Below are 27,084 nucleotides of genomic sequence, written 5' to 3' on the forward strand. Positions count from 1 at the left end.
TATCCCCCATTACAGTTTTATTTTCTTTCCTTGTGAATAATTTAACTATTCTTTTGAGAATTTAGATACTAGGTCATTCAGTACATATATATCGAGTACTGCTGTTAATTCATTGTCTTCATCCATATTAATTTATATACCTTTGAGTATAATGTCATTTAATTTTATTTAAAACAAATCTTTTTTTATTGTTACCCTGTCTGAGATCATGATAGCTATCCCTGCTTTTTTAAAAATTCACTTAAAGCATTTTAGATTTTGTTCCAGGCCCTTATTTTAATACTCTGTACATCTTAATGTTTCAAATGTGTTTTTTGTATCATACTGGATTCTTCTTTCTAATCTATTCTGTTAACTTCCTGTGATTTTGGAGTGAGCTAATCTAATACATGCTTATAGTTTTGATTTTTAATTGTGTATTTCCTCTATCTTATCCTCTTACTTCTTCTCCCCTCCCCCTTCTCAAATAGCTCCCCATTGTTTGATAAATAAAGTTCATGGAGTCTCAGAATTGAAATGAACCTTAGAGGCCATCCAGTTCAAATTCTAGCTGAAGAGTATTCCCCTTTCCAACATGTATGCGTTTAGTCTCCACTTAGATATTTCCAGTGAAGAGGAACTTTAGACATCTCAGAGTAGCCCATTCTACTTTAGAATAGCCCTAATTTTTAGGAATTCTTTTCTGAAATCTGTTCCTTGGCAGTATCTACCCATTTACATCTTTCATATGATAGCCCTTCAGATACTTGACATGTATTTGACTGTCCTCACCACCATTGTCTTTTTTCTGGACTCAATAAATACAACCTGTTACTTTGACTGGTTCTCAAATAGCATAGCATGGTATGGCATAGCATGGCATGGCTTAGCTTCAGTTCCTATACTGTCTTGGTTTCCCTCATTTGAATGTGTCAGATTCCTAACATCTTCCTAAAATGTAATGCCCAGTGTTAATATTCCAGATGTGGTCTGAGCAAGGAACTCTGTGTAATGGAACTGTCATTTTCATTGTTCTGGACATACTGATACTTCTCATATGTTCTGAGAGCACATTAGCTTCTTTGTCATATCATACTGGTGACTAATATAGAACTTGGAATCCATTGAAACTCCCATTTCTTTTTCAGTCAATTAATATTTATTTAAGCACCTACTGTGTGTCAGGCTAAGTGCTGGGGATACAAAGAAAGTCAAAAGATAGCTCCAGTTCTCAAAGAGCTTATAGTCTAATGGGGGTTAAAAACATACAGACAGGGGGCAGCTAGGTGGCGCAATGGATAAAGCTCTGCTCCTGGATTTAGGAAGACCTGAGTTCAATTCCTGCCTCAGACACTTGACACTTACTAGCTGTGTGACCCTGGGCAAGTCACTTAACCCTCATTGCCCCACAAAAAAAACCCAAAACCAAAAAATACACACACACACACACACACACACACACACACACACACAGAGACAACCATGTACAAACAAAATATATACAGGATAGGTTGGAGATACTCAGAAAGCACTACGATTAAAAATGACCAGGAAAAGCCTCTTAAAAAAAAAACAAACAACCAAACTGGTCTTTTAAAAATCAGTTTTATTTCACTTAAAGTTCTGAATTTTCTTCCTCCCCCTGACCTTCCCCTACCCCTGCTTGTTGAGAAAGCAAGAAAACCAAAACATGTAACAAATATGTATATTCAAACAAAACAAACTCCTGTTTTAGCAATGTCTAAAACAAACAAACAAACAATGCTTCTTTCTGTACTCTGAGTTTATCACATCTGTATCTGGAGGTAGATAGAATATTTCATTATGAGTCCTTTGGAAATGAAGTTGGTCATTGTATTGATCTGCATTCTTTCAAAGTTGTTTGTCCTTATGATAGTGTTTCTATAGCATAGCATAAATTGTTCTGGTTATGCTCACTTCACTTGATATCAGTCCATACAAGTCTTTTCTGTGTTCTCTAAATTTATCCCCATCAAGATTTCTTACAACATAATAGTATTCCATTGTATTCATAAGCTATATCCCAATTGATGGATACTCCTCCAGCCTTCCAATTCTTTCCCCCCATAAAAGAGCAGATATAAATATTTTTGTATATATGACTTCTTTTCCTCTTTCTTTGATCTTTTGAGACTTAGTAGAACTATCACTGCATAGTTTAATAGCTTTTGGAGCATTGTTCCAAATTGTTTTCCAGAATGGTTAGACCAGTTCATAGCTCCACCAAATGTGTATTAATATACCTATTTTCTCACAGTTCCTCCAATATTTGTCATTTTCCTTTCATTGAAGATCAACTTTGACAACCTGTTGGGAAAGGATTCATGCAGAAGATTGGACTTTAGCTGAGACTTGAAGCAAGCCAGAGAAGCCAGATGGCAGAGAAGAGGGAGAGAGTTCCAGGCCTGGTGGACAGCTAATGAAAATGTCTAGGGTGAAAAACAAGGAGGCCAGTATTAATTCACTTGGGGGTTAGTGGGGAGGGGAATGTAAACTCTAAGAAAACTGGAAAGGTAGGAAAGTACCAGGTTATAAAGGATTTTAAAAGCCAAAGGAAGGATTTTTAAATTTTATCCTGGACATGATAATGTGTCACTGGAGCTGAGGAAATAGGGTAGTGATGACATGGTCAGACCTACACTTTAGGAAGATCAACTTGACAGCTAAGTGGAGGATGGAGATACTTCAGGCAAGCTAAAATTCTAGCTAGTCTGTCTAAAATATCTAATGAGTGGTTGCCAATAAATTATAAGCTTTAGCAAGAGTATTTGTGTTTAAATATTTAGTGGAGTCACTCCAATCGTTACACAACCAATTCTGCATCCATCCAAGTGCATCAGTCAGTAAATAAACACTTATTAGGTGTCTACTATGTGTCAGGTACTGTGCTAAGAATTGGAGATATACACATATATACACATGCATGTGTATACACATATGTGCATATATACACACACATAGACATGCACACGTATAAAAGTGCTGGGCCCTGGAGATATACGCACAAGTGTATGTTTATGTGCATACATATATGCACACACCTACCTTATACACATTATACAGTACATAGTACATGCATGTATACATGTCAAAGAATTGAAAATTGAGGGGATGCCCATCAATTGGGGAATGACTAAACAGACTGTGGTATATGAATGTAATAGAATACTATTATGCTTTAAGTAATGATAAGCAGATGAGTTTCAGAAAAACCTGGAAAGATTTACATGATCTGATGCTGAGTGACATGAGCAGAACCAAGAGAACATTGTACACAGTATCAACAACATTGTGTGATGATCAACTATGATAGACTTAACTTTTATCAACAATACAATGATCTAAGACAATGCCAAAAGACTCATGGTGGAAAATTCTCTCCACATTGAGAAAAAGAACTATGGAATCTGAATGGAGATTGAAGCATACTGTTTTCACTTTTGTTGTTGCTTTTTTTTAATTGTTCTTGTTTATTCTTTCTTGCTTTTCCCCCCCTTTTTTCTGATTCTTCTCTTACAATGTGACTAATGTGGAAATATGTTTAACATAATTGTAATTTATAACCTATATAAGATTGTTTGCTGGCTTCAGGAGCGATGAGGGAAGGGAGGGTGGGAGAAATATTTGGAACTCAAAAAAACCCTTTACATGTAATTGGAAAAAATTTTAAAATAAAATTATATGTACATACATATACACATACACACATACACACACACATACAACAAAACCCAAAACAAAAAAACAAAGGAGACAAGTTCAGTTTACCCTGCTCTGTTCTTGTTGAAATCATGCTGGCTTTCCTGATTTGGATTCAGAGGATCTGGCTCTGGAATTTACTACTTGTGTGACTTTGGACAAACCATGTAATCTCTCTCTCTCTCTCTCTCTCTCTTTCTGCCTCAGTATCCTCATCTGGAGTCTGAGGACCTGAGTTTGAAACCTGGATTTGGTACTTACTGCCTTTGAAATTTTGAGCAAAGGACAGCTAGGTGGCATAGTGGAAAGTGAAATTAGGAAGTCACTTAACCCTCTTTGCCTCAGTTTTGTCGTCTGTAAAATGAGCTGAAGAAGGAAATGACAAACCACTCAAGTATCTTTGCCAAGAAAACCCCAAATGGGATCAGGAAGAGTTGAACATGAATGAAGTGATTGAACAGCAACAATTTTGAACAAGTCACTTAACCTCTGAGTTTATTTCCTTATTTGGGAGTCAAAGGACTTGGATTAAAATCAAAGTTCTGTTAATCACTACCTGAGAGGCCTTGAATAGATCTTGTCCTTTCCCTGGGATTTGGCATCTTCATCTCTACATTGAGATGCATACCTAATGCATACATGAATACCCAGTTATGGGTCTTTGTTGATTTAAAATTCTTTGATTGTATGATTTATAAAATGTGGGTAATAATACTTTCAATACCAACTTCACAGGACTATTGTGAGGAAGGTGCTTTATGGACCTTCAAACAACATAAAAATAAAAACTATGATGGTGGTGGTGGTGGTGGTGATGATGATGATGATTCCAGGATAGAATAATGGAAGTTAGATGGTATAGTGGACTTGAGCACTGGACTTGAAGTCAGAAAATTATGAGTTTAAATAATCCCTTAATCCCCCTGGGTCCAGGGCGGATGCTTTGTTCACTTTGTCACCTAGCTGCCCCATGATGATATCTTTAGGGTAGAATTGAGGGGTGAGGGGAAGAGGTAGCATGGGGTGAAATCCCACATGAAAGAAACCAGAAAGGGTTTATGGAGTGGGGGAAGAGATGGGGGAGGAGCAGGGCAGTAAATTAACTTTACACTCATCAGAATAGATTCTCATCAGAGTTGCCTCAAGGAGAGATTCACACACACACACACACACACACACACACACACAATTGGGGAGAGTAATCTATTTAATCTGGGCAGTAAATGAGTCTAACACTCATCAGAATTGGCTCAAGGAGGGAATAAAGTACATACTCAATTGGGTGGAGTAATCTATCTAACCTGGAAGGAAAATAGGAGGGGAAGGGGATAAAGGGAGAGGGGCAAAAGAAGGGAGGGCAGATGGGGAAGGGGACAGATAGAAGCAAATCCCTTTTTTTTTTTTTTTTGAAGAGGGATAGGGTGAAAGAAGATAGATAATAGAGTAAATATCATGGGGAAGGGAATAGTAATAGTGAAAAAGAGAAAAGGGGGGGATTGTACAAAAAAAATTTATAACAATTCTTTTCTTTTGGGGGGTGGGGTGGGGCAATGAAGGTTAAGTGACTTGCCCGGGGTCACACAGCTGATAAGTGTCAAGTGTCTGAGGCTGGATTTGAACTGAGGTCCTCCTGAATCCAAGGTTGGTGCTTTATCCACCTTGCCACCTAGCTGTCCCTATAACAATTCTTTGTGATGGCTAAGAATTGGGAATCAAGGGACTATCTATCAATTGAGGAATAACTGAAGAGGCTGTGGTATATGATTGTAATGGAATGGTATTGTGCTATAGGAAATGACAAACAGGATGATACCAGAAAAACCTGGAAAGACTCATATGAACTGATGTATAGCGAAGTGAGCAGAACCGGGAGGACATTGTGCATAGTGACAGCAGTATTATTCAATGAGCAATTGTGAATGACAACTACTCTCAGCAATACAATGATCCTAAGGGACTAATGATGAAGCATACTATCCACCCCCATAGAAAGAACTGAAAAAAAAAGAGCACTTGTGAATTGTACATATATAACCTATATAAGATTGGTTGATGTCTTGTGAAGTGGGGAGGAAAGGGAGGGAAGGAGAAAAATTTGGAACTAAATCTTATGAAAATGAATGTTGAAAACTACCCTTACATATAACTGGAAAAAATAAAATACATGTTTGTTGCACTGAAAACTAACTAACTAAATAAATACATCATTCCTTCGACATTAGCTGTGTGACCCTATGTCTGACTCAGTTTCTTTACCTGTAAAAATGGGGGTTATTAGTATATAATTCATGGGGCTATCATGAGGATCAAATGAGATAAATATACTTAAAGTGCTTTGTAAACTTTAAAGTGCTACACAAATGTTGTTGTTGTTATAGTGTAGAGAAAGTCAGGAAACTTTGAACTCAAGTGCTGCTTCTAATACATGCTGGCTATGTGACCCTTCACAAGTCACTTAACAGCTCGATGCCCCAGGCAATTCTGAAACTCTTAAATTGTGGAGAAAGTGGCAGCACTCATAGGGAATTTCCTCATGGGGAATTTCTGGTACTAATGAAATCCCAGGTCTGATCCCATCCCAATATGATCACTGCAGCTGAAATGGTAATAAACTGAATAGTCAACAGTTTTGGCTCTTCAATTTCTAGTTATTCTTAAACTTTCAGAAGCCCTGTCATCAATGGGATAATAATTACCAAACAAGATGGAAGGATTATTCTCCTGGTATTCCAAATGAAATCAATCCACAGGCCAGATCCATCCTATGGGCTAGAGATTCATCATTTCTGTGAGATGAGAAAGAAAATTTAAAAATGGGTCATTCCCCTACTCCTCCCACGCCCTACTAATCCTTCTCCTTCTTTGTCCACTTTCCAATACTGTTACCATGTCCATGAATACCAATAGGAGAATCAGGCCAATAAGCTCCATACATAATGTATATGTCATCTTGTAGTCAAGTTTCCAGTTGTCTGTCTTTAAATCATCCCTCCTTTGGCTTGCCATTGTATTGTTAACTGCTATAGAGCAAGGGACTAAACATTACCTACAGACAAGACCTGGTTGGATGGTTGTGTTCAAAGTCAGTATGGGCTTTGAGCCTTCTCTTTTCCTTACCTTTCATGTCCAGTTGATTACAAATTCCTGCCCAGGGGGCAGCTAGATGGTACAGTGGATAGAGCAGCAGCCCTGGATTCAGGAGTAACTGAGTGCAAATCCAGCCTCAGACACTTAACACTTACTAGCTGTGTGACCCTGGGCAAGTCACTTAACCCCAGTTGCCTTAATAAAAAAAAAAAATTCCTGCCCATTCTACCTCTGTAATCACCCTCCAACCATACTGCAGGAATCCTCTCTGTTCCCTCTCCCGTGTTCTCCTCTAAGCTGAGCCATCCTCCATATGACGCTAGATTTGTCTTCCTCATACAAAATGTCCAAAAGGCTTAGTTTTAAGGTTCAAACTGCACTAAGATTTTTGGGACATCCTGGCCATATATACTCCAAATTCTTTGCTGGATACTGAATAAAGTTCAGACTCCTTAATCTGGCTTTCAGAGCCTTCCACAATCTGGTATCATTGACCTTTCAGGTTCTTTTTCACATCATTCTCATGTGTACTCCAGCATATAAGACTATTCAATGTCCCCCGATTGCCTCATACTGTGACCTATTCGTGGAATTTCCTTCCTTCCTTCCCCCTCCCACATTCTTATCTTTCCCTACTACTACTTTCCCTCAGCCCCCACACATGGAAGTCTCCCCACTTTTTAAAGTCTGGATCAAATGTGACTTCCTCCAGGAGGTCTTCCTTGCAATCCAGTAGATTACAAGACAGTTGGAGAGAGAAGACATATGCAAAGGAACACTGCAACCACTTAATAACAGGTTGAGAGAGACCTGGATTGTTAAATACTTCAGTGTGACCATTTATACTTTGGAAATTGGCAAACCCTACAAATCAGGGCTTGATTTATTGTTTTATTGATTGTTTAGACTTAAGAAAGTGATGAAGGACATGTTAATAATGCCGTTTATACCTAAAAGTATGTCACACTTGCTTTTTTTTTCCCGCTAGAAAGTCACAGTTATTAAACATTTATGAGCATACCCAATTAAAGAACAAAACGGTTTCTGCATTTCAGGCCAAAATGCATTCTTGAAATCAGCCTTATGAAGTGGGTCAGTATAGAGTGAATCATATTTATTCACACAGACATAACATAGGGGTTTTATTCTTGACCAAGGACTTATAATTATATAACCCATAGACATGACCATTCATAAACAAAATGTCAAAAAGAAAGGACACAAAAATATAAACTTCTGTTATTGTTTACTTATGTACTTCGAGAATCTGTGATTTTGTCTATAGGAGCACATCTTTCACTTGTGTAAATTGCAACCCTTCATTGGCTTCCCATTCTGTGCAATTTCCATCCAGTTTTCCATAATTCCTTCAAAGAGGATCCAGGCAATGCATTGAAGGCCTTCCTCCACTTCTTTTTTTTTTTTTTTGGTGAAGCAATTGGGGTTAAGTGACTTGCCCAGGGTCACATAGCTAGTAAGTGTTGAGTGTCTGAGGCCAGATTTGAACTCAGCTACTCCTGAATCCAGGGCTGGTGCTCTATCCACTGTGGCACCTAGCTGTTCCCCCCTCCACTTCTTTTTAACATCTCGAGGGTAACATTGTAGTGCGTGTGTTGTCCACCAATTTTCTCTCATTTTTGCTACATGACTAGTTCAATTCTTTTTTCTAGGTTTACATGTCTACTTTTAGCATCTTTTACATCATTTCTATTCAAATTATCTTTGATAATATACATTCTGCTTATGGTAGCTATAAATCATTCCAATGCTCTTTAAGCCATCTACAATGTTGATTTTTCTGAGATCACAGTGTACTATAAGTCTCAGGCAATGATGCTATCTGCATCATTGGCAGATGATTGGGGTTGCAGAGAGATTTTTTGCATCACTAAGATTCTCATTGAAAGTATTGTGTAATTGCCCAATTAATAAATCAACAAGAATTTATTAAGGACTTAATATATGCCAGGCACTGTGCTCTGTTTACAAGGACAAATGTGAAACCATTACTGCCCTTAAGGAGTTTATATTCTAGTGGGGGAATCCAGCATGCATCTTTGTAGGTATAAAGAAGACCTATATAAACAAAATACAAGGAAGGTAACCTTGGTGGGGAAGGTCCAAATGTGATACATCTTGTCACTTGGCTTCATCTGACTCATTTCAGATGCATAATATCATGTTGTGGGAGAATATTTCTGAGAAAACTCTACTAATGCAGATATATAACTAAACTGCAACTTTAAAGCTTTGCCTGAGTTACCAAGGGGTTAATTGCCTTGTCCATCATCATACAGCCAGCATGTGTAAGAGGCAAGATCTGAACCCTGGGCTTCCTGGCTCTGAGGCCAGCTTTCTCTATCCAGTATGATGCTTTTTTCCTCCTTCTTTCAATGGAATAATTAAATTGGTTGTCACAGTGTATGTCCTCATAATCTGGGCAACAACACTTTTTATTTTTATTTATTTTATTATATTTATTTATATATTTTATCCACTTTGGTTTTCCAGTGTAGATAGTAAAATTTCTTTTGAATTATTAAGAATTTCCATGAGGAGTCTCTGGAATCCATGATGAGGACAATGTCATTTATTATACTGTGGAGCTTTTGTAGAGCCTTGTCATCAACAGGGAACTCTTTTTTTAATTTGGATCCTGTAAAAGACATACTTCATGACAATGGCAAGTCTTGCCTTACCTTACCTTACCTTACTTTACCACAAAGCCCAGCAGCAATAGATAGAAAGAGAAATTCCATTTGAAATAACTGTAAACACTATAAAATATTTGGGAGTCTATCTGCCAAGGTAAACCCAGAAACTATATGAATACAATAACAAAACACTTCACACAAATAAAGTCAGATCTAAACAAATGGAAAAATATCAATTGCTCATGGGTAGACTAAGTTAATATAATAAAAACTAAAATTCTACCCAAATGAATTTACTTATTGAGTAATATACCAATCAACCTATTAAAAATATTTTATAGAGGGGCAGCTAGGTAGGTCAGTGGATAGAGCACCAGCCCTGGAGTCAGGAGGACCTGAGTTCAAATCCAGCATCAGACATTTAACACTTACCAGCTGTGTAACCCTGGGCAAGTCACTTAACCCCAATTGCCTCGACAAAAAAGAATATATTTTATAGAGCTAGACAAAATAATAACAAAATTCATCTGTGTGAGAAATGGGTAGTTGTCTCCTCTCAATGTGGATATAACAGTCAGTCATACTCCCCCTGACCTGTTTATAGGACAAAGGTCTCAGATCCCCTCCTCCCCCTCAGGTAGCAAGGTCACATGGTTCAAGAAGCCCTGGTCTCAATAAGGTCCACTCCAGAGTTGTGTCCATATAAGGAAGTATAAGGTCCACTCCTGAGTTATGCCCATACAAGGAAGAGGGGTGGAAACACTGCATTCCGATTAGCTAGTTTTTGTGTGTAGATTGTAACCCCACCAGTGTTGAAAAAGGGGAGGGTCCATTCAAGTTAGGGACTAGGGTATAAAACAGGGCCTGCGAGCCCCCTTTCTGGGCACCCACTAGCTGCACACTAGGGTGCCTCCTTCTCAGGAGAAGAAAATAAAGCCTTTGTCACTTCACTGCTAAGTTCCTGAGAATTATTGAGAAGAGGATGGATTTTCCCCTCACAATCTGGAAGAACAGAAGGTGAAGAATATCAAAGGAATTAATGGAAAAAAAAATGCAAAACAAGGTGGCCTAACTGTACCAGATCTAAAACTATACTATAAAGTGGTAACCATCAAAACTATTTAGTCCTGGCCAAGCAATAGGTGGATCAGTGGAACAGATTAGGCACACAAAACACAGTAGTGAATGAATATAGCAATCTCATGTTTGATAAACCCAAAGACTCCAGTCTCTGGGATAAGAACTCACTATCTGACAAAAACTACTGGGAAAACTGGGAAATATTATGGCAGAAACTAGGCATAGACCAACATCTCACACCATATACCAATGCCAGGCCTTCTGAGCAGTCTGCTTTTGAAACACATAAAACAAAATACACAGGATTGCAAAGGAAATCAGTTATCAAAATATTAAAAAACAGAAACAAAACCAAGTTCCTGACTCCAGGTGAAGAACCCTTTCCTTAGGTGTGTAGAAATATTTTAGCTAACTAGCTGGGCCTAATTTGGCGGCTAATCTGACTGGAGGACTAATCTGGGGACTTTTGACTCACTGGCTATCTGATTGCTATTAATTTAATATGGGCCATTTATAAAGTTCCACCATACTCCTCCACTCCCCAAATTAATAAGCACAGGATTAAGAAGCCTCTTAACTAAATAATCAAAGCAGAGTTTATTTATGAGATACAATTTAAAATTAAGAATACAGGGAAATAAAATATACAACCTGACTGCCTTCCTGGTGCTTCCACCTGCTGCCCCTGGAACTTTTTTAATACAATAAGGGCCTTAGGCGCCTCTTGCCTTAGGGCACTCAGGTCCTTTATTCTAACTCTGAGCCCCTTTCACTTTGTAAATCCCCCTGCTTCTAACTTTCCTTTCCTTACTGCCACCGCTGAACCCCTGTGTTTCTCTCACCAACCTTCTGTCTGTCTGCTCTGTCAGCCTGCCCTTCATCCTCTCTTTTCTCTGCTCCTAGTCCTTTAGCCTTCTCCTGTGTCCATCCTTGTAGCCCCCATCTCTTGTCTGACGCCCTATAATCTTGTCAGCCAGCCTCCAGTCCTCTTCTCAGCCTCCCTGAGTCTAACCCCTAGGTCTCTATATATCTTTCCTACCTCCACTCAAATCTTGGGGCTTTTTGCACCCACACACCAAGCCAATCCGCCAGTCAGGGCTGCGGCTGGGGCTGGGGGGATGCTCAAGCATCCTGTGCCTCAGCACAGGCTACGCCAGGGCCCGGCCTAAACGAGTCCGGGATCTCTCGGATAGCTCCGCTCAGGTTGGGGGGGGGGGCCTTTTCCCCCAGCTGTCTGACCTGGCATCTTGGACAGCCCACGGGACTTTTTGGCTCAGCTGAAGCAGAGGGGGACGGGCACCAGCACCTCCCAAACAGAAGAGACCCTGAGGGCCTAAGGCTTTCTATCTCAGCCCAAAGGTAGGGTCCCCAAATCAAAATAAATTTCCACAGGTGACATATGTCTCCCTGGTATCCCTTGATTGCTGTTCAATGACGTGTGAGGTAAAATCTTCAAAATAATTTAAAATAGTAAAATGCTGTCTCAGGTCCTATAAAAAGGAATAAATATGCCATGGAAATACAGCATTCTCTTCTCCACCCCCTCCCCCCAACAATGTATTTTAAAGTGCATATATAGCACATCTGTTGCCCTACCTGGCATCAACTCCACAGAACAAGGCCTGTACCTTGGTGCCACTCACTCCCTTTCCTACTTTTGTGTGTTATCTCCCCCACTGGATTGTAAATCCTTGAGGGCAGGGACTGTCTTTGTTTTTTATTAATTGTATCCTCATACTTAGCACACTGCCTGGCCCATAGTAGCTGCTTCACGTTTATTGGATTTGGATTAATCACCAGGAATACTCTAATAGTATTGAAGCAATTTCTTTCTTTCTTTCTTTCTTTTTTTTTTTGCAGGGTAATGAAGGTTCCCAGGGTCACACAGCTAGTGTCAAGTGTCTGAGCTGGGATTTGAACTCAGGTCCTTCTGAATCCAGGAACAGTGTTTTATCCACTGCACCACCTAGCTGTCTCTGAAGCACTTTCTGAGTTCTTTCAAGTGCAGGGTCAGAATGTCCCAGAATGCCTGTTTTAAGTCTATTCATCTATGTCCCCTTCAACACAAAATACCTCTTTAGGGGGCTGTGGGAACTGCTTTTTTTTTTTTTGGTGGGGCAACTTGCCCAGGGTCACCCAGCTAGTAAGTGTCAAGTGTCTGAACTGGGATTTGAACTCAGGTCCTCCTGAATCCAAGGCCAGTACTTTATCCACTGTGCCACCTAGCTGCACCCCCCCAACTGCTTTTTTCTAATGTGCTCTAAGTAAAGGTGGATCCCTCCTATTTATGACTTCCTTTTCCCAAGGTCCAGACAATGGGCTTCCAATTTGGTCAGCATTGGCTCCCAAATTCTTTGAGAAGCATTCTTCTCTTGGGAGTCTTTCTTTGTTTTTGAGTTGTTGTAAGGATAAGATAACATTTGTAAAGCACTTTGTAAACTTTAAAGCACTATAGATATACTATCTACATTATATGGCTGCTAGGTGGCAAAGTGCATATAGCATTGGACCTGGAGTCAGGAAGACCAAATTCATATACAGGCTGACAGTTCTTACTGGTTATGTGACCCTGGGAAAGTTTAACTTCTGTTTGCCTCAGTTTCCCCTTCTACAAAAGAGGGATAATAATAGCACCTACCTCCCAAGGTGGTTGTGTGGATAAAATGAGATAATTTTTGTAAAGCAATTTGCCAACCATAAAATGCTATATCAATACTAGCTGTGACACCTCTTTTTGTGGTGGCTAAGAATTGGAAATCAAAGGAATGCCTATCAATTGGGGAATGGCTAAATAAGCTGTGGTTTATGATTGTGATGGAGTATTATTGTGCTATAAGAAATGACTAGTAGGATGATTTCAGAAAGGCCTGGAAAGACTTGTATGAACTGATGTATAGTGAAGTGAGCAGAACCAGGAGAATGGTGTGCGCAGTGACAGCAATATTTTTTTTTTCGGGGCAATGAGGGTTAAGTGACTTGCCCAGGGTCACACAGCTAGTAAGTGTCAAGTGTCTGAGGTCGGATTTGCACTTAGCTCCTCCTGAATCCAGGGCCAGTGCTTTATCCACTGTGCCATCTAGCTGCCCTCGAAGCATGCTATTTTTCACTTTCTTTCATTTTTTTTCCTTTTATTCCAGTCTTCTCATACAAAATGACTAATATGACAATGCTTTACATAATTGCACGTGTATAATCTCTATCTGATTGCTTATCACCTAAGGGAAGGGGGTGGGGAGGGAGGGGAGGAGGTATAGAATTTGGAACTCAAAACTTTAAATAAAAATTATTGTTATTATTTTAAAAATGCTAGCTATGATGATGATGAGACTCCTGAAGTACATTTTCACCCTCTGTTTGCTTTTCTGCTCACCATCTTCTTCCAAGGCAGCAGGCCAGGTGATATAGATTAGACCAAGCTGCTTCTCCAAAGGTCTCTGAGAAAAACAGGAGGGACAGCTGGTAGCTGAGAGAGACAACCCTGCTTCAAGGCTGATGATTCATGTCCTTAGGAAATTGTACAGTAGTTTAGGCAATTGATAATTAAGGCTTGTTTAACACTCTTTCTGTTCTCATTTCCCCAATCTGGCACTGGTACATCGTGGCTCCTGAGAAGGACAGATACTAATTCAGGTTCTAGAGGGTAATTCTGGGGGTGGCTATCCTAATCTATAGCTCAGGAGCCCTCACCAAGTGCAATTCCTTTTAATAATCACTCAGTAGTATTTTTTTTCTTTTTAGCAAAGACATTTATTCAAATGACATAGCAAGAATTAAAGAATATTTTCCCCCAAACCTTCTGTGCATTCTCCCTCAAATACACACAGAATCTGTGGGGGAAAAATGTGCATATAAAAGTACAACTTCTAGATAAAAATGTTAAGTGAGTTACAGGTGTAGGGCACTATCTACCAAGTACAATGGTACTGAAATATATGTGTAGGGAACATATGTGGCCAAGACAATCAACAACTATGGAATAAAACTTTGATGCCTTTTCTTTCTCTAGTGGGTCTTCATGAAGTCTCCTGCCAGACATGGTTTCAGTGATAGATAATTTGCTTTCAACTAGGTTGTGCTGACTTCTTGCAGGGTGCAGAGTTTCAGATGAATGGATCAATCTTCTCTTGGGCTGGGTTAAAAAGGTCACTTAACTGCTGTGTGGGCTTCAAAGTGGTATTGGCTGCTGCTGGGATGTGCAAGTCATTTGGCAATTGGGCTATAGCTGGGTTATAGCTGTCAACCTGGACTACCACACCATTGCTCAATCACCACTAGACTTTTACTTTTTCCAATAAATTATTATTGGCATCTTTTGTTTTTATATTTAAAAAAATTTCTCCTTTTTATCTTTTCCCCTGCCCCTTCCAGAGAGTTATCCCATTTTAGAAAAACTTTTGAAGAATAAAAAAGGAAGAAGAGAAAAAAAACAATTATCAAAAACAATCTACACATTGAAAAAACTGCTATATTTGGTATTGGCTAAGAAATAGAGTGGTGGATTAGTGGAATATGTTAGGTACACAAGACACAGTAGTAATGACTATAGTAATCTAGGGTTTGATAAACCCAAAGATTCCAGCCTCTGGGATAAGAACTCACTATTTTACAAAAACTGCTGGAAAAACTGGGAAATTGTATGGCAGAAACTAGGCATAGACCAACATCTCATACCTTATACCAAGATAAGGTCAAAATAGGGATATGATTTAGACATAAAGGGTGATGCCATAAGCAAATTAGGAGAGTAGGGAATAGTTTATCTGTCAGATCTATGAAGGGAAGAATTTATAACCAAACAAGAAATAAGGAACATTATGAAATACAAAATGGATCATTTTGATTACATTAAATTAGGGTTGGTTTTTTTTTTTTGTACAAACAAAACCAATGCAACCAAGATGAGAAGGAAAGCAGAAAGCTGGGAAACAACTTTTACAGCCAGTGTTTCTGATAAAGGCCTCATTTGTCAAATACTGAACTGAATCAAATCTATAATAATATATCATTCCCCAATTGATAAATGGTCAAAGGATACGAATAGGCAGTTTTCAGATGAAGAAATTAAAGCTATCTAGTCAAATGAAAAAAATGCTCTAACTCACTATTGATTAGAGAAATGTAAATTAAAACAACTCTGAGATACCACCTCACATCTATCAGATTAGCTAATATGACAGAAAAGGAAAATTATAAATGTTGGAGAAGATATGGGAAAATTGGAACATCAATGCATTGTTGGTGGAGTTGTGAACTGATCCAACCGCTCTGGAGAACAATTTGTAACTATCTCCAAAGGGCTATAAAACTGTACATACTCTTTTGATCCAGCAATAACACTACTAGGTCTATATCCCTAAGAGATCATAAAAAAGGGAAAAGGACTGAAATGTACAAAAATATTTATAGCTTCTCTTTTTGTGGTGGCAAGGAATTGGAAATTGAGGGGATGCCCATCAATTGGGGAATGGCTGAACAAGTTGTGTTATATGAGTGTAATGGAATACTTTGTGTTATAAGAAATTAGGAAATGATGAGCAGGCAGATTTCAGAAAAACCTGGAAAGACTTACATGAACTGATGCTAAGTGAGCAGAACCAGGAGAACATTGTACACAGCAGCATTGTGTTATGATCAATCAACAATGATAGACTTAACTCTTCTCAGCAATACAATGATCTAAGACAATTCCAAAAGATTCTTGATGGGAAATGCTCTCCACATCCAGAAAAAGAACTATAAAGTCTGAATGCAGATTGAAGCATACTATTTTCACTTTTCTTTTGCTTTTTCTTTCTTGTAGTTTTTCCCTTTTTTTCTGATTCTTCTTTCACAACATGACTAATGTGGAAATATGTTTAACATGATTGTACATGTATAACCTATATCAGATTGCTTGCTCTTTTGGGGAGGGAAAGGAGGAAAGGGAGGGAGAAAAATTTAGAACTCAAAATCTTATAAAAATGAATGTTGAAAACTATCTTTACATGTAATTGGAAAAAGATACTATTAAGTACAAAAAAAAAAAGAAAAGAAAATACTGCTAGTCTTTTCACAGAACATGGTGTCTGCTGGATGCAATGATCTGCTGGATACCCTGGCCTCATTTTTTGATGGGCAGCTGCAGTTTTTATCACATTTTCAGCCTCTGGCTTACCAAAGCATTGCAGCTCTTTTTCCAGGTGGAGTATTACAATGCCCTTTCAATAAGGGCAATGATCTTTAGCCTAAGTGTGGAAATACTCTCCTCTATGACTCCTTCAGAGAAGGGTTTGTCACCTGCAAGTGGAGACTCAAGTCTAGTCTTTCTTTATGGACAAACCTGAGTTCTGTAGCAAGTAAAACTTTGTGTGGTCACCTTATTTTTGTCCCAAGTGTTAGGGAATTTAACTGGGATTTATCATATATTTGTTACTTAGAAATTAGAGGCTACTACACCCGTTTGGGCATTAAGCATTTATTAAAGCATATTAAATAATAGTAAAGAGAGTGTACATAGCTCTGAAAGATAGGAAAGCCTAACTAGGAAAGAGGAGAGAAAAGAGAAAATGGGGAACCCTAGTGGGCTGCATCTGCTCTCACCAAGTTCCCAGTCCCCAGGAGAGAGTTCAGTGAGAGTAAGTTCTCTGAGGGAAGGGGCAGAGCCTACCCTTATACACTGCTTAAAGCTAATTGGTTAGCATCATTCAAATCTATTGGTTCACTGGATTTGAGGGTGGTTCGGTGCAGTAGTGCTGATATCAGAGCCCAGAGAACAGGTCCTCTGGTGGGAACAAGGCTTTCAAGTGGGTGTGGTTTTGAGTTAGGTAACTTCCTGACTCTGGGCTGGCCTTAAGAAAGATCAGGTCAGGCCAGGGGCAGCTAGGTGGCGCAGTGGATGAAGCTGGCCTTGGATTCAGGAGGAACTGAGTTCAAATCCAGCCTCAGACACTTGACACTTACTAGCTGTGTGACCTTGGGCAAGTCACTTAACCCTCATTGCCCTGCAGAAAACCAAAACAAAACAAAACAAAACAAAAAAAAGGAAGGTCAGACCAGGCTCCCTCATCGAGGGTCTCTGGGAGTCCCCAAACTCCTGTTATTTTCTCACAGTTATCAGAAGGCTCTCTTCAAGAAAGGACCCCATCTTAAGTTGACACAGTCTGGTGTACCTACCTGGACCCTAGTTGGGTCTTATTTTGCAGATGAGTGGATGAGGACAAAGTTATTAAAGTGGCTATTTAGCCCTTAGGCAAATTTTTTGTCTCCCTGGGTTTTTATTGAGGGGGGAGGGAACTAGGCAATGAGGGTTAAGTGACTTGCCCAGGATCACACAGCTAGTAAGTGTCAGGTGATTTGAACTCAGGTCCTCCTGAATCCAGGGCCAGTGCTTTATCCATTGTGCTACCTAGCTGTCCCTGGCTTTTCATATACAATTTTTTTTGTTTTTGTTTTTGTTTTTGGTGAGGCAACTGGGGTTAAGTGACTTGCCCAGGGTCACACAGCTAGCAAGTGTTAAGTGTCTGAGGCCATATTTGAACTCAGGTCCTCCTGACTGCAGGACCGGTGCTCTATCCATTGCGCCACCTACCTGCCCCCCATATACAATTTTACTATTCAAGTCTCAGAATCCTATCTAGGTTTAGAATGTTTTCTTGGTATCTGAAAGGCATTCAGCTTTTACATTTAATGTCTATGCCTCCTCTACCTTCACCTTCCTAGATATCAGAACCTGGCATACCCTGACACCTATAGTAGGGTGGAGGTACTGAATGTAGATAAGAAATAGAAATGAGAGGTGTTACAGAGTTGAAATTGATTAAGAGAGAGTTAGATGTGACTAGGGAAGGAGAGAGAAGAGACAAAGAAAACCCCAACATTTTGAACATGAGAGCCTGGGTGAATAGCGATACCATAGATAGATGTAAAGTCAAAAAGAGGAACATGTTTAGGGGAAAAGATAAGCTTGGTATTAGACATGCTAAGTTATAGGTGCCAGTGAAACATACAGGTGGGGAAGTTCTGGAGGCAGTTGGAGATGTAGGCCTGGAACCATGTCTGGGCTAGAGACAGAGATTCGAGAATCATCTGTAGAGAGGTGGCATTTTAAACTGTAAGAGTAAATGATAGGGCAGCTTGGTGGGGCGGCAGATAGAGCACCAACCTTGGAGTCAAGAGGACCTGAGTTCAAATCTGGCCTCAGACACTTATTATCTGTGTGACCCTAGGGAAGTCACTTAACTCTAATTGCCTCAAAGAAAAAAAAAGAATGAATGAGATTTTCAAGGGAGGGAATGTAGAGAGGAAAAATAAGAAGACTAAAGATAGTCACTTTTCATATTTACTACCCATTCAGGATTCTGATAGCTATTTTCTTCTGAGCTCCCAGGCATTCTACTTTCTTCAATGTACTTAAAGTGCTTGGCTCACAGTTTTTCTCTCTTCTCCAACTCTTGTCATCATATTTATTGTTCAGCCGTGTCTAACTCTTTATGACTCTGTGGACCAACTGTCCATGGGATGTTCTTGGCACAGATATTACAGTGGTTTGCCATTTCCTTCTCCAGTTTTATGTAGGCAGGCATTAAATGAATTGTTCAGGGTCACATAGCTAAAAAGTGTCTGAGGTCAGATTTGAACTTGGTTCTTACTGACTCCAGGCAGTGCTCCATCCATTGTGTGACCTAGCTTCCCTGTCCTCATGTTAGGAGACTTCAACCTATATATTGATACTCCCTCAACCACCTTGACCTCCCAGTTTCTTAATCCCAACTCTTCCTTCCTAACGAGGTTATACACAAAGATGGCCATACCCTTGATCTTGCTATGACACACAAGTGTTCCACTTGCAAGTTCATGAACTTTGAAATTTCTTTATCTGATCACTTTTTCCCCTCTAGGACTAACTTTCTTTGCCTTTGCCTTTAAAGTGAAGGGATTAGACTAAAGTCCCTGCTAACCAACATTTCTATGATCCTCTGATTTGAGTTGAGAAGGAAACTTATTGGGTAGATTGGAGTTGAGGTGTAGAGAAAGTAAGAACATGGTATGGGTCAAGTGTGAGATCTGATAGATGGGGTAAAGATGAGATCATTAAAATCCCAGGCAGGGGGCAGCTAGGTGACTCAGTGGATAAAGCACTGGCCTTGGATTCAGGAGGACTTGAATTCAAATCCAGCCTCAGACACTTGACACTAGCTGTGTGACCCTGGGCAAGTCACTTAACCCTCACTGCCCTGCAAAAAAAAAATCCCAGGCAGAATTGAACTACAGACTTCTTGTTTTTCAGTAGTGACCAACTCTTCATGAGCCCATTTGGGGTTTTCTTGGCAAAGATACTGGAATGGTTTGCCATTTCCTTCTCCATTTTATAGATGAGGAACTGAGGCAAACAGGGTTAACTGACTTGTCCAGGGTTACACAATTAATAAATATCCGAGGCCAGATTTGAACTCAGAAAGATGAGTCTTCCTGAGTTCAGGCTCAGCACTCTGTCCACTATGCCAGCTAGCTACCCTAAAGGTTAAATGACTTGCCTAGGGTTACACAGCTGGTAAGTATCTGAGACTGGATTTGAAATCGGGTCTTCCAGACTCCAGACAGAGATTAAGTGACTTGTCCAAGGTTCTAAGAACTAAGAACTAGATATGAGCATAGGCGGGGATGGTGTAGGGTGGGGTATGGGACAAGATTAGTCACAGGCAGGTATCATCACTGGATTAGTGGGTAAAACAGGCTGAGGTTCAGTTGATTAGCAGAGCTCTTGGGAGGAGTTTGCATTCTTCTGAGCACTTTTATCTAGAATCTTCTGGATTTCCCGGGTTAGCACTTTTCTGGGATTGTCCTTCTAGGCTTTAAAGAATGTGTATTAATCTCTGAGCCTTCGTTTCCCCAGAAATTTGTGTCCCCATCAGATAGCAGTGCCACTGTTCTAATCTCTTGGGTGAATTTACAGAGCTTTCCCAGTAGGTTTGGTTTCTCTGTAGGGTAGTTATAAACTAATTCCTCTGAGTCTTGGGAATTATCTTCTAAGTTACTTCCTGGTTCCATGGCTGCCATCCTGGAAACTTGGTTTTTGACCTTGGCCTTGCTATTCTTTCTTCTCACCACCAAATACTATCTGTGCCTCAAAAATTCCGCTTCTTCCATAAAGAGGCTAACTCTTCAGTAACCACTCTCACCTACAGTGATCTTTCTTGTTCTTAACCGGGAAAGTGTTATGGGGAAATAGGTGGGGGTTTGGGGCAGGGATAGGGGTTGGCATGATAACTACAAATTTACAGAGAACTGACTGATCCCCACCCACTCCCCTCTCCCAGACAAATGAATTGCCTGGGGCTAACCAATCTTTTGTCAATTCCAGACTTTTGATCCACTTATGGACCTTCCCCCAAGCAAAATGATCCCCGCTTTATTCCCTGGACTTTGTTATTATGTAAAAAGGGTCCGCCTACATTAAGTAGTTTCTATTTAGAATTAGTATCTCCACCAAAAAAAGATTGGCTAGATAGAGTTTGTAGCTCCTATACTTAACTTAGGAGCAGTTCTATTGTTTCTTTTGTTAAAGGTTTATTTACATTAAGTAGTTGTACGTGACTCTAGAGCAATCTTTTGGTTCTCTTCTGTTACCTCATAAAAACCCTGTCCTCTGTTCCCATCTTTGGGTATTCCTAGCTTCCGAGATTTGTGATACCAAGAGCTATAGTTCCTCTGCCCTGATTAAAGACCTTATTTCTCCTATATAGATTGTTTCCTTAATTTCTAGGTTAACAGGGTCCTTAGGAATTCCTTTTTAAAGAATTATACCCTCTTGCACACAAATCCAATAGAATAAGATAATAGTTTATTTAGGGGCTAGGGAAGGGAAACCAAGAGAATTCTTCGAACTGCTTCTCATGGGAAAAAGGCATGGCACAGAGGTGTGGCTGAGATACCTATCTCCACGAACAGGAGACAGGAAGATAGATACTTATAGAGTTCTTTTTTTTTGCGGGGCAATGGGGGTTAAATGACTTGCCCAGGGTCACACAGCTAGTAAGTGTCAAGTGTCTGAGCTCATATTTGAACTCAGGTACTCCTGAATCCAGGGCCAGTGCTTTATCCACTGCTCCACCTAGCTGCCCCGATACTTATAGAGTTCTAATGGTGGTCCGATGAGGTGATCATCTACTGGTGGTGTCTGGGGGAATTGAGTGAGTGGATCTCTCAAGCCATCTCTCTCCTCCTCAGGCCACAAAGGCAGCAGCCACACCTAATCTTATCTCCCCAGGGTTGGAAGAGACTGGTGTGAAGGGCGGTGGTCTCAGAGCTAGCTCAGTCCCAACGATCCGCTGCCACTTATCTCTTTAGGTGTGTCTGTCCTTTGGTTTAATTTCTCAAGGAGAAATTTCCTTGATCTTCCTGGAAAACTTCTGGGGTGGCCTGGGCCCATAACAAAAGGATATAATGTAGCAATACTGGCAATTTCCAGCAATGGCATTTAATCATGCAGTAACTAGTATTCTGAGCTGGTATTGATTGGTCTGATCAGTTAGTCAGACACCCTGTAACTTGACTCTAACAGTGATTTCATGAGACAAAGGACAACAATCAATCCACCAACAAACCAACCAACAAAGAACACTTTGCCTAGCATTTTGTAGGCAGTTAATGCTTCTTGACTTGAACTGAGTGTGCAGCTTGAGTTTTCGATGAGACTGTAAGCTTCTTTTCTTCTTTGTCCTTCATAGCACCTAGAAAAATGCCAGGGGCATTGGTAAGTGCTCAGTAAATAATGAAACGAAAGGGATTTTAGGGTTGGAAATGTTAACCTGGAAATTAAGGAAACCATCAATATAGAAGAAATAAGGTCTTCAACTGGGGCAGAGGAACTATAGCTCTTGGTATCACAAAGCTCGGAAGCTAGGAATACCCAAAGATGGGAACAGAGGACAGGGTTTTTATGGGGTAACAGAACAGAAGAGAGCCAAAAGATTTGCTCCAGAGTCATGTACAACTACTTAATGTAAATGAACCTTTAACAAAAGAAACAGTATAACTGCTCCTAAATTAAGTAGCTACTAACTCTAAATAGACATTACTTAATGTAGGTGGACCCTTTTTATATAATAGCATAAAGTCTGGGGAGTAAGGTGGGGAGACTTTGGGAGGGGATAAGTTGCTTGGGGGAAGGTCCATAAATCCATCAAAAGTCTGGAAATGACAAAGACTGGTTAACCCCAGACAATTCAGTTGTCTGGGAACGAGGGGATTGGGTGGGGAATCAGTTCTCAGAAAGGACTTTAAAGATCACCTAGTCTATAACCTTGGCTTTCCTACTCTTCCATTTTACACTTGAGAAAACTAAGGGAGGGGAAGTAATTTTTCAGATGTCCCAGAGATAGTAAGTGGTAGAGATGGGATTTGAAGCTGGATTATTGGACCACACATCTTGTGTTCTTTCCATTGGGCCATCCTTGTTGAAATGAACTATCTTGGGGCAGCTAGGTGGCACAGTGGATAGAGCACTGGCCCTGGATTCAGGAGGATCTGAGTTCAAATCCGACCTCAGACATTTAACACTAGCTGTGTGACTCTGGGCAAGTCACTTAACCCCAATTGCCTCACGAAAGAAAGAAAGAAAGAAAGAAAGAAAGAAAGAAAGAAAGAAAGAAAGAAAGAAAGAAAATAATTATCTTACTTTATTTCTGCAACTGAAACAATATACATCCCATCTTCCTTCCCTATAATTTCAAATCCTTACTATACTAACTTTTCAAGAGTGAGCTAGGTCATAGGGAGGCTGAGGTGGATGGATCCAGACTTTCTGAGTTATAGTGGTTATGCCAATAAAGGGTCCAGACTAAGTCTGGTGAGGCATAGGATTAGGGATGGGGGCAGTGGGCATCAGACTACCCAAGGAGGAGTGTAGAACAAGGTTAAAATTGCTTAGCCAATGAATGGGGGAATTAGCCTTATTGAGTAGCCCTTGCACTTCTAGACTAGTCAGGATAGGAAACTCAGTCTTAAAACAAGTAAACAAGCAAACACACCAAACTCTACTTCTCCCACCCACCCCCCAAATGACTTTTTGGGCCAGTAATTTCTTGTTTAATTGATATTTATCAAGCACCTAGAATGTGTGAGACATTGTACTATGTGATACACAGGTGTCATCTTAAGGTTACACTCTGATGAAATTTGCATATGAAAAGATAATTCCCAATATAAGGCTGTATGTGCTAAGAGCCCAAAAGTGGCACAGACAATTAGTGTCATGAGAGATCCCAAGGACTTGGGAGTGGTCAGGGAAGGATGGCAAACTTTTTCTAAGTTTGTACCTGCTGGGTCACATTTTATTCACTACCTGGTGTGTGGAAAATGGGGTAGGGGGTTTGGGAAAGGGGTAAGGAGTTTGGGGTCCATAGGAATTCCTCTTCAGGGTCAATAGAATAAGATATTATTCAGGGGCAGGGGAAGGGAAGGGAAACCATGAGAGAAATCTTTGGACTTTTCATGGGGAGAAAGGCATGGCACAGAGCATGGCTCTGAGATACCAATCTCCTCAAGCAGGAGACAGGCAGGTCCTTTTATAGAGGACTGATGGGGGTGACCATCTGACTGTGGAAAGTTCTCTTAGTGAGGGAGGACCATCCCCCACAGGTGGTGGCTGGAGGAGTTGGGTGAGGGGTGGCTAAAGATCTCTCAAGCCATCTCCTCAGGACACACCTAATCTTATCTCCCTAGGGTTGAGGGAGACTAGAATGAAGGGTGGAGGTCCAGAAGCTAGCTCAGTTTGACCTGGTTCCACTTGTCTCTTTAAGCGTCTGTCCTTTGGATTAGTTTCTCAAGGAGAAGGTTCTTTGATGTGCTCCAGAGAACTTCTGGGGTGCTTTGGGCCCATACATTACCTTTCCACTTTCTTTCTCCAACCCAGCTCATTGATATTTATTAAAACTTCAACTAGGGGGCAGGTAAGTGGAGCAGTGGATAAAGCACTGGCCTTGGATTCAGAAGAACCTGAGTTCAAATTCAGCCTCAGACACTTGGCACTAGCTGTGTGACCCCAGGCAAGTCACTTAATCCTCATTGCCCTGAAAAAAAAATAGAAAAGAAAAACTTCAACTAACTGAAATTTGTTGGTTTTCATGCATTCAACGAATGTTTATTATGTAAAGTATTGTAGTGAATGTTGTAGGGGATACAAAAGATGTGTAAGACACAGTACCTGTCCTCAAGGAATTTTTGATCCAATCTAAAAGAAAAAAAATGGACCTTATAACAGGAATTTTATTATTTGAGAAAATGGCTTCTAGGGATATGGCTTGGGGCATTGAATATAAAACAAAAGTCCTCCATCTTAGAAATCTCCATCTAGGGGTTCTTGACACCTTTTGTGTATCATGGATCCCTTCGGCAATGCGAAACCTATGGGTCCTTCAAATGCACAAAATAAATATACCAAAATATAAAGGAAATCAAAGGTTAGTGAAAATAAAGATGCCCTTCTTTTCCTCCATCTAAGTTCATCTATTCCCTGATATCTATCCATAGGAGGGTTCCTGGAGCCCAGGTTAAGAAACCTTGATCTGGTATCCTGTATAATAGAAAAAAGGATACTTCAGACAATGTTACCTTGAGATCTTCAAGGATTCTCAATCAGCAAACGACTTATTTCTTGACTTAGTAAGACAGTAAACTGAATAACAAACATTTTAGATTTCCCCCAATAAGAGTTGAAACCAAAAGGGTTTGTTTAATTTTCAGATAGCTGGAAAACCCCATTCCCCTGACCCCCTCATTCCTTAAATATTCTGATTAATCAAGGCTTTACTAAATCAGAATGAAAGGGATGGATGACCAGTATTCCTTGGTATTCTTCATAGGGTTCTTGTTGCCCTTTGCTTTAGAAGTGTATTTCAGAGTCTGCGACGTCCGGAGGAGCGGCAGAGACAGCGACAGGGCAGCGGCGGAGGCGACCTCAGTCCAGGAGCCACCATATCTGAAGACATCAAGTCCAAGATCCAAAACTACCGCACGGCGCCATTTGACAGCCGCTTCCCTAACCAGAACCAGACTCGCTACTGCTGGCAGAACTACCTGGATTTTCACCGTTGTGAGAAGGCCATGAACGATAGAGGCGGTGACGCATCCGTCTGCGAGTGGTACAAGCGTGTCTACAAGTCCCTCTGTCCAGCGTCCTGGGTGAATTCTTGGGATGATCGCATTGCAGAAGATAGCTTCCCTGGGAAGATCTGAGCCACTTTCTCTTCCTCCCTAATCCCCACCCTGATGCCTGGGGCTGGATCCCTTCTTCCTTCCGAGTGGGAGGAATGTGATCTTTGACTGCCCTTGCACTGGGAGACCTGAATCATCTTAAAATAAACTGTATTGGAATCGGAAAAAAAAGAAGTATATTTCAAAGATTCAATTCATCCAACATTTATTAAATATGTAATGCTTTGAAAAGGATAGAAAGATAAATAAGAGGATCCTGTCCTCAGTAAGTTTGTTGTTGTTTAGTCATGTCTGACTTTTTGTGACCCCATTTTGGATTTTCTTGGCAGAGAAACAGAGTAGTTTGCCATTTCCTTCTGCATCTCATTTTACAGATGAGGAAACTGAGGCAAAAAGGGTAAAATGACTTGCCCTGGGACTAACAGCTAGTTAAGTGTCTGAGGCCATATTTGAACTCAGGAAGTCTTCCAGACTTCAGACTAGGCACTGTGCCACCTAGTTGCCCCTCAGTAAGCTTACATTCTATCAGAATTTAAATTTGAATGCAAACACTCTTAGATCCCCATTTAAATTAATGCATTAAACTGGGGCTAAAACAAATTAGGCCATAGGTAGCAAAATTTAAAAAGGGTCACCCCCCAAAAAATTAAAGTTACTTCCCAGTCACACCTTAGCCCCTCTTGCTTCCTGGTGTTCAAGAATGTGGAGCATGTTTAAGTCATAGGTAAACTACTCATTTATTTGTTCTACTTCCTAGGTCTCTACCACCCAACCCTTTCTTCTTTTTCGGGTTTGTCTGGTCATGTTCCATGGAATGAATCATGCATTCCTGAAGGGTAGGGCTTGTCTTTCTCTACTTTGTTGGAAAGCTCTGAGTCAAATATTGCCTTACTCCATCACTACTAATAACAAATGCTTTAGAGGTTGGTAAACTCAGGGTTAGAGGAGAGGTGAGGAGTGGCCTGCAATTTATGGGCATCTTGGGCATGGCCTGGTCTCCAGAAGTAGCACATAAAATTAAATGTTGTGCTGGCCCTCAACAGGATGACATTTACATAGTGTGATTTATGGAGGGCCACAGCCCCCTTCCTGACCCAAATAATCTAATCTCTGGCCTTCCCTGGGAGCCATGCTCCCTTAGTACCTGGCCAGAAATACCCACAAGGGAAAGTCACTCCTTTGTGTTACACAACAAAGAATGTGGGGGAATACTAGGGACTGTTTCCAGAAGGCTCTTATTAAAATGTAGACAGGTAACCTGGGAGGGAGGTCCTTGGGGGTTGTGGGTGGTGGGGAGAGGAAATCTCCTTTAAACCCCTTTCATTAGCATAGGTCAGTTGATGAGATTAGCTAATTACCATCATGAAAGGTA

General features: G+C 40.3%; 1 protein-coding gene across 1 annotated transcript in view; it reads left to right on the forward strand.

Annotated features, from left to right (window-relative positions):
- LOC122738416 (cytochrome c oxidase subunit 6B1-like) overlaps positions 1-25,883 on the forward strand; it is a 40,660-nt gene extending 14,777 nt beyond the window's left edge. Inside the window, exon 2 of the mRNA XM_043980463.1 lies at positions 25,385-25,883. Within this exon, the coding sequence (XP_043836398.1) occupies positions 25,385-25,733 (349 nt within the window). The 3' untranslated portion in view covers positions 25,734-25,883. The remainder of the gene's footprint in view (positions 1-25,384) is intronic.
- The last annotated feature ends 1,201 nt before the right edge of the window (positions 25,884-27,084 follow it).

The sequence above is a fragment of the Dromiciops gliroides genome, chromosome 2 (assembly GCF_019393635.1).
Source record: "Dromiciops gliroides isolate mDroGli1 chromosome 2, mDroGli1.pri, whole genome shotgun sequence".
NCBI lineage: Eukaryota > Metazoa > Chordata > Mammalia > Microbiotheria > Microbiotheriidae > Dromiciops > Dromiciops gliroides.